This window comes from Centruroides sculpturatus, unplaced genomic scaffold (assembly GCF_000671375.1).
Source record: "Centruroides sculpturatus isolate CEXI.00-Female unplaced genomic scaffold, Cexi_2.0 scaffold560, whole genome shotgun sequence".
Lineage (NCBI taxonomy): Eukaryota > Metazoa > Arthropoda > Arachnida > Scorpiones > Buthidae > Centruroides > Centruroides sculpturatus.
The window spans coordinates 25,528-34,924 of NW_019384914.1; the positions used below are offsets into that span (position 1 = coordinate 25,528).

General features: G+C 28.6%; 1 protein-coding gene across 1 annotated transcript in view; it reads left to right on the forward strand.

The window, feature by feature from the left end:
- Positions 1 to 9,397, forward strand: part of LOC111631710 (serine/threonine-protein phosphatase 2B catalytic subunit 3-like) — a 91,508-nt gene that overhangs the window by 24,364 nt on the left and 57,747 nt on the right. The window contains exon 3 of the mRNA XM_023376016.1: positions 409 to 520. Coding sequence (XP_023231784.1) covers positions 409 to 520 — 112 coding nt within the window. The remainder of the gene's footprint in view (positions 1 to 408; positions 521 to 9,397) is intronic.

Below are 9,397 nucleotides of genomic sequence, written 5' to 3' on the forward strand. Positions count from 1 at the left end.
GTCGATGTTAAGCCTAACAAAGACTATTGTATCGTTAAAAATTATTTTTTTATTTTGTACAAACAAAATAAATATATTGAAAAATATAAAAATAATAAAAAATTATACTTCAGATGTTAATTTAGTATCAAAAACATAAAATATTTGAGTAGCCCAAGACATAGCCAAAGATTGAAGCACCACAGCACTGGCGAAAATTTAAATTTGCCGACTGGAATTCTTTCGGATGATTGACTTTTGGAAAATCGACGCTCTACTGTATTTTTTTTTGTCAAATGACTTTATATAATACACAAAAATCATTAAAAATAAACATTTTTATAATTGGATAATAATTATTATTTATAGTATTAGAATACCAAAATGACAAAATAAGTTTTAGAATTTTCTAAAAATTTTTCTTTTCAGTGTGTTTTATATCTTTGGTCATTAAAAATTACTTTTCCTACAACATTATTCTTATTAAGAGGAAATCATGAATGTAGGCATTTAACAGAATATTTTACTTTTAAAACAGAATGTGAGTATACTGTATTTTGAAATATAATAATTTAATGTAGTAATTTATGTATAATTTTTCACTGTAAAATATATTTTCCAATATATCTTTTGAAAATTATTTCTATTATGAAATATTGTTGAATATTTCTGTAAATTACATACACCTTGTTTACTTATAATGTATGATTACTATTTTAAATACTCCAATTTTAAATTAAAAATTTAATGGAAAAAACAAATGTTTTATACCATTTACAGCAGCCATCTTCAGGTTTAAGGGAATTCCACACAAAGAACAAAATGGGAATGGAACACGATACTTAAAAGCTGATTGAACAAGGTTTCAGAAATGTTGTTTATGTAGCAGCCACTGGAAAGATGAAGGTACATAAAGGACACATAATTTTTATACCTCTTATATATCTGTGTGAAATACTATTAAACCTGAAGATTACTGTTATATTTAGAGAATAATTATCAGTCTTAATTAATCCTGCTGAGGGTATTTCTTTATAACTTGTGAGTGTGCTGAAGCAGTTTTGAAATCATTTACATAATTTAAGATTTTTACAACTCATAGGGATTTTTCTAATTGTTTATTTTTTTAAAAATAATAATAAAATGATGTTTTAAAAGTAATATACAAAGTGATGATGGTATATACCAGTAAAAAGATTATCATTTAAGAAACTTAGTTTCATGGTTTAACTTTACTAAAATTAAACACTTAATAAACAACTTGAATGTTGATACAATTTCATGGTGAACTCAGGATATGTTTTTCTTCCAATTAGAAGTTCAGACTATTTACAAAAAATTTAAATAGGTTAATGGAAAAATTTAAATGGTTGTGTTAATGGATTAATAGATAGACTCAAAAATTTAAATTTTTTGTAAATAGTCTGAACTTCTAATTGGAACTTGAATGTTTTTCACATATACAAAAAATGCCTTTATCAGGAAAGGATTTTAGAACATACAATACATTTATCACTGAAAATTTAAGTTGAAATCGTTCTAAGTAAAATTTTATTAATATATCAACCAATTACTATCTGTTTCATAAAAATAACAAATACATAACATAAAAATAGTGAAAAATTTAACAGCTGTGTTTCTAAAGGACTCGTCTTTCTGTATATGACTGGGTTAGCCTTCAAAATTGCAGTAAAATATGTACCAGTTAATGGGATTACATTTTCTTATTGGTAACATTTTCCAAATAAATATTGTTTTTAGTTGGAATTACTCTTTGACAAAGCTACATCCTTTTAATGCAGAGTATATATCAACCATCTGAAAAATATTTTGCAAGTTTTCTGTAGGTATAACCTCTATTAAAAGAATTTCGATGTTTGAGTCCAAATGCCAAATTGAAACTATAGATTAAGATCATTTATTTAACACCTTTTAATTTCCAGCAAAATAATTTTAATTTAACATCTTTAGGTTTTAGTTTTAAATTAGACAATGATGATTAACATATGTTCAAAACTTTTAAGTTTAAATAACATTTTATGCACAGTGTGCCAGAAAAGGGAACAAATACAAATATAAATTCTGACTATATTGAAGGAGATGGGAATACACTTTAGACGATAATAACAACAAATATAAACATTTACCTATTGATGTTACAAAAAATCTTTAGAATAATGTTCAATAAGTAACGTTGTGGTGACATGTTATAAGTACTGATGGGATGATACTAAAATTTCTCCCAATTCCGATACAATTCCTAATTCTGATTCTTTAGAATACTTTCTAAAGTTTATTTTACTTTAGAAAATTAATGGTTTACATTATGAGCACTGTACATTCATTAATTAATAAACATAAAGCTTAAGAATGTAAAATGATTGGAAAATCCAGAGTCAATCTTTTAAAAGAAACCCAAAAATTCTCTATTTATATGTAGATATGCATACTTTTATTTTGCACTACAAAATAAATTTGTGGTCTTATTCTGGATAAAGTTAATATTGCAACACTAATTAACACTAATCAAAGAAATTACAGCTAATTCCCTTTTACTCGACGAACTAGCCCATCCTGTCGTCTAGGGTTGCCATCTTTGGAAATTGGTTCATTTGTTGATGCAGTGTCCAGGGAAGGGAGAAGGTAAACTAGAAGATGCACCTCTTTTTTCACACTTCTCGCACTCAGCATTCCTAGTAAATGCTTTAATTTCATCATATTTAACACTAAATGTGGTTCAGCAAATGATACAAGCAATACAAATATCATCATTATCACGAGTTAAACAATTTTTGAATTAATTCACTTGAGCCACAAATGTCTAAACTGATTCATCTTGAAAAATCATTTTTACTTAGAACTGCACAAATTGCATTTGAAAATTTAATGTTTTACAGCATCGTTTGTGAATCATAACAAAAACTTTTGTAATTATAATGAGAAAGTCATTTTATCATTATAAGTAAACATACTTAATATTAAAAAATTTTTATATAATATTTTTTCAATTAAAATGTAATTTTTTAATATTTTAAACTGTTTTGCCAACAGCTAAATATTTTTGCCAACTGCCAGCCTTGATTTAAAACTAGGTAGCCCAATAGTTCAATGTTAACTCACTTATAATTAAAATCTTTAGAAAGCAGGAAAAATTAAAAAATAAAAAATAACAAAATTACAGTATTAAAAACATTAAAATAAATTCCAATTTGATTATCTTTTGTGCAAAACAACTCTAAAACAATTTCTAAAGTTATGTCACAAAAGAAGAAAGAGTAGCAATTAATTTAAAAAAATTGTAATTAAGGATTAAAAAAACAGGCAAAAATAATTTAAAATTAAATACATAATAATAAATAAATAAAAATTATTAAAAATAATTATAAAAACTAAATTAATACTAAATAAATTAATTAAAACTAAAAATAATAATTAAAACTCTGGCCTTTACACCGAAACAAAACTAAAATAAAATGGGAATTCATTAGAATTAAAACACTAATATTTAGTGCAATTGTTTATTTTTTTTTTTAATTTATTTTGATTTTACTTTGTTTTATTAATTTTTTGTATATTTGTAACTTTCCTTCTTATTTTAAATTTGAAAAAATATTGAATGTAGAGACGTTCTCTCTTTTGAATGTATTTTTTCTAATGCACTTGATAATTTTCACAGCTGATGATGATCTTATAAAAGAATGAAAACATTTCTGGGTAAAATTTAATTTGGTTTCCAGATAAAATATTTTATTTATTTTATTTTATTTTTTTATTTTTTTAATTTTTTTATTAAGTTCTTTTGAATTGTATTTTATTCGAGATGGAAGTAACTGGAACATTCACTTATAATATTTTGCTGATGTGTTACATGTGTTCAAGCTATTTTGTTGGAAAGTTATAGATAATATTTGACATATCTAATTTCTTCACACAATCTTGCTTAATAGAAATTTGTCCCAGGCTGGAAAAATTTTTAAGACAGAATTTCTCAGACAAGTTTTAATATTTTTGACATACAGAAAGAGTGCTTATAACTGGCAACTGTAATTGAAATTGTAAAAATAGTTTGCATAATGTGCATACATTAGGAAATATCAGTCTTGTGTCTTGGTCTTAAGAATTAAAATCTTGACCTTATTTTGGTTTTGTTTAATATTAACTTTTAGTAGTGAATTTTCATACTAAAAGAACTAATCTTGTTTTGTTTGGTTCAATGTCACAACTTGGTGAATTTATCGACACTTGGTAAATAATTTCATCCTCCACTTTTAAACCATACAGATACGTGTTTTGGGCTTTCGCCCCTCTTCAGTCTGTTACATAGATAGGTTGTATCTTATGTGTACGGTATCTGTCAGGCACCTTCCGTACTTCCCACTCCCCTTCCCTTCTCTCCCGACTTGAAGGCCTCCCCCGCATGCCTCGTAACTTGTAGTGTCTCACTCCCAGAGTGCCGCACACAGCCTCGTCTGCATGTGTATAAACATTCTATTTTAATAGTTGTAGCTAGTTTTTATGAATTTCAATGCTTAGATTTTTATTAATATTATTTTTGTCTGTAGTAATTTCGTAGCTTTCCTTAAATTTTTTTTTGTACCAATTTTTTTCTTTGTGTACTGTTATAACATCATTCTTATCTATTTTGCATAACACCATAAAGTCAACACACCTTACTACTGAGAAAGCACATTTATTCAGCTAAACAAACGTTTTCAACCCATTTCATGGGCCATCATCAGGTTAAAGACATTCGAATCACTTGCAAACTACATTGTTACGCTAGTTTACAAGCGAAATCCCACTGTATACAGGCTCTTAAGGAATGATAAACACAGTTACAAACGCAACGCGATGGCAGGAGTATACTCTATACCATTAAAAGACCGTAGATTTAACTCTAATCTGGTATACATAGGAGCAACCGTGAGAAACTTAAAGAAAAGAATTGCTGAACATAAGCACTCAGTGAATAAAAACATAGATTCTACGGTACTTGCTGCCTTTGCCAAGCAGCAGAATATCGAGGTCTTTTGGGATCAGGCATCGGTCATCAAGGCTACAAGATCCAGGCAGGCCGTGAAACATCTGGAAAAAGTAGAAATTCACAAGGCGCAGTTGCACACAACTGCATTAATCTAGGGATGCTGACGGATTGTCATCAGCATGGAAATCCTTCTACGATGAGTTGACATAGTTTATGTAGGCGGGAAGGTTAATTAAGATAATTAATTTTTGTTTTACATAATTTTGAATTGTTCGTTCGATTCAGAATGATAACTGAGGATGATTGCTTAAAGCGTTCAAAAGCATTTTTAAGATATTAAAAAACAATTTGCTGGATTGTTTAAAGGTTTTGATTTTTATTTATTGTGAAATCATTACATGTTGTGGCGTTACCACGGTGAATTATTAAAATATAAATATAAAATGTTCACGAGTACTTTCGGTAACGTACAGCTACCATCTTCAGGTGAAATGAATACTAGAGTTTTCTGTATCATAGTTATAGCACTTCTTGAAAAAGCGGTGTGGCTAAATGGAACTACAATGTAAATAAAATTTTCTTGCAGTTCGAAAATGTTTCGGAATGGAATGGAAAATTATAAAAATTCACAAAGTATGGTTGCTATGCGACCATGAAGCTCTAGCAATCTAATTTGTAACATTTAAATAAAGTAGTCCATGTTTTAGAGATTTCCAGAGTTGTGGTATTCCATGGTGAAAGCATTGAAATATATAGGTTTTCCCAAATATAGACTTCTTTATGATTGTTGCATCTTTTCAATAGTTTTGTTTGGTTCCAAACCGGCCGGTAGTCTTGATCAAGGACTTTTCTCGCTAATTCCGTTGATGGCCGGTTATTATGGATGTTATCCTGATGTTCTGTGATGTATGATGTTAGTGTTCTAGCAGTCACTCTTATATAATAAGTATCTTCTCCTGATCCATTATGTTGTAATGGAATAAGATAAACTCCCGATTTCTCTTTCATATCGATGGGGTCGCTGTCATTAGTTAGTAATCTTCTTAATGTTGGCTGCATGGATAGCGGTAGCATGTAGCCATTTTTTCTAAACAAGTGTACAATTTTGAGTGATACAGGACCCAGAAATGGTAATGGGGGTGTGCTATCCTTAGGTCCTTTTTGTTGGTAAGAAACGATTGAGGATATAATTTATTTTTAACTCGATTCCGAAGATAATAAAACTTTGCTTGGGAATAGCCTGCTTTTATCATTGCTTTTTTGATAAGTTGCATTTCCTGTTCTACAAATACTTTGCTAGAAGGAAGAAGGAATGCTCTTCTCATAAGGGAAGTGATGGCCAAGTTTAGATAGTGTATTGTTAAAAGGCCATAGCAGGAATAATCTGTGGTATACTATTGTTTTTGTGATAAACAGAAAATTGAAGAGCAGGAGATTTATGTTTCTCTAGATCAAGGAATGAAATTCTGGTATTGGACTCTTCTTCTAGCGTAAAGTTGATGGATGCATACACTGAAGCCAACGTAAAAATGTTGGCTTCAGTGTATGCATCTATCAACTTTAACCATCCAATACCCCACCTTATACTTACGTTATGTTGATGGCATTTTAATCGCGTGGGAGGGTTCCACTGAAAACTTAAAGATATTCATAAAAATGTTTGCATACTCCATAAGTCTGTGTTTAGCACTCGTTCCGCTAGCATCTTAGTGTCACTTATGATCAAACATTTTTCCAAACTTGTGTGTTCACACATATTACATATAACCACAACAACCATTGCCCATTATATAATAAACATGCCAAGCGATATGCCAAATTCTTGAGCTATGTAAAGCTATAATTAAATATTAGAAATTAATTAATTTGACTAGAGGTAGGCAGTTGTGCTGCCATCTCATATATTTAATGTACATTTCCAAATTAAATTTTTAATTTTTAAAATGTCTAAATTAAAAATTAATTATTTATAATTATTAAATTTAATACAAGATGGCAGCATAATTCCCTACCTCTAGGCAAATTAATTAATTTCTAATATTTATTTATAGCCTTTACATAGCCCAAGAATTTGGCATATTGTTTGGCGTGTTTATCAGACATATTATCTGTGAATTATTTTTTGTTTTTTTCCTGCAAATTGAATTTGCATTCCAGGTTGGCTCATTTTGTGCTAAAAGAAAAGATGATTATGATTCATGATCTTTAACAATGTATATTGTATAATTTTCTTTGAATAAATGTTATATATAAAATATTTGAGTATTTTTTTTTTTTTTTTGGAATGGAATGCATTATTGTATTTTACATTAATTAATACGGGGAAAAACTATTTCGCTTAATGATGTTTCACATTATGAGTAAGATTCTGGAACAAGTTATGCTTGTTAAGCGAGGTTCTGCTGTACTGGTTAATATTAATAATAAATATTCTACTACACCACTAAACCAATAAACCAGCAAAAGAATTTTTCACTTTGGAAAGCATATGTTAAAAGGACATCTTCAGGCAGTGTTTTAAATTGGAATTGCACACTTTTTGAAATGATCTTAATTTCTTTGTTGATGTTGCTGATTGGAGGATAGTTGACCGTCAGTGATTTGTCAATCAGTGATGGTCAATTATCTTCTGTTCAGAAAGATGTGATTTCAATTTAGAACACAGCCTGAAGTTGTCCTTTTAAAAATGGATGAAAATGTTTGCATTCCAAAGTAAGTGATTCTTTTGCTGGTTTAGTGGTGTAGTAGAATATTTAATTTTTAAATTTGCTGTATTTTAACTGAAACAATTTTATTTTGACTTAATCTTTAAATTAAATTAAATTTATGAAAAATAATTTTAGGTTACTGGTGTGACGGACTGTATAACAGAAATTGAGAAAAGTGGTCTTTTGAGTCGTCAAGAATGCTTAGGACTTGATCGTCAAGGACGTAAATATTGGTTTTTATGTAGAAGGATATTTGTGTAAGTAAAAGATTTAATAATTATATAATTTTACATTTAAAGAATATTAAAAATTTCTGCATTAATTTATATATATAGTTATTTTGTAGCATATGAGTGAAAATTATTGATTTCTCACAAAAATTATTAGTCATCAAAGATAGGAAAAGGCAACTGTAAAGTTTTTATAAATTCTGAACTGTAATCTTCTAGAAAATTATTATTTTTTGTTTATATACAGAGTGTAATAGAAAGGTGTGTAAAAAATTTGAGGGGTTGTAGAGTGGTTAATTTTGAGTTGAAACTCTAGGGCCAATTTTTTTATTTGAAGTGTTTATTTTGAGTTTTAAGTTATTTAAAAAATGTAATGTCCCTTTCTGTTTAGCAAAACACAATCTGATATATGATAAATATTTGTTGATAATTGCATGTGAGTTTGATATCCATTACTTATTATCTGCAATTTTATTAATTTGTTACTTGGATTTTTATTTTTTATTTTTTTGTAACAATACATGTCTGCTTCAGGCTGGTGGTAAGTTCCACAATTAGCCAAAATTCGTATATTTGAAAGTGTTCTTACATTATCTTCAATTATAGAATGTTATAAACATTTAAATGTAATGCTAATTTTAATGCTAATTTCCATATTTGAATATCTTTGAATAATATGGAACTTTTGACTTACTAAGTTGAAGTTGAAAGCATTTGTGTTATTTGTTTTTATTGAAAATGTTTTTTTTTTTTTTTTTTTAAATAATGTCTGAAGTCTGAATTTATGTTTTTGGAATATGCTGATATGCATTTGATATATGGGCAAGCTTGTGACTAGGCACTTAAAGCTAGATGACTGAACTAAGAAACTTTCCCTGGCAGAAGAGTGTCCACTCACTAAACTTTCAGGGCCGATTGCAGAGACGTTTAGAGGCCGACGGCGGTTTACAGATTGGATAGACCGCTGTTCAGAAAAATTTCATTGCAGAGACGGCGTTTCTCACCTGCCACAATGTAGACAGTGATTAGAAACAAGTTATTTGACCTACTTTCTAGACTCCCTCGATAGCGGGTTTAGAGGGCTTTTCAATTCGAGTGGTAGCTTTGTTCGTGGAAAAGTTTAGATAAAAACAGATATCGTTCCTTTGATAAATGTTGTAAACGGTACGAATCGACAAAATTATTCATTAATTAATTGCTTGGCGCAAAAACAACAAAATTAAATACTTTATTTGTTTTAAATGTTCCAATTTCGATATTCAAATGGGTGAGGACTTAAAACTTCAATTAATTTAAATCAGATGCATTTATTTACAATTCGAGTATCGTATCGGTTATAAAACGTTAATGCATTCGGAGTCATTGTACTGTTAAATTAAACAAACGAGACAATTTTAATAATTACAGAAATCTGTTTATAGATATTAAAAAAAGGCAATATTAATAATAAAATATTTAAAATTATTCATTTCGACAGTAATAAGATGTCGAAATAA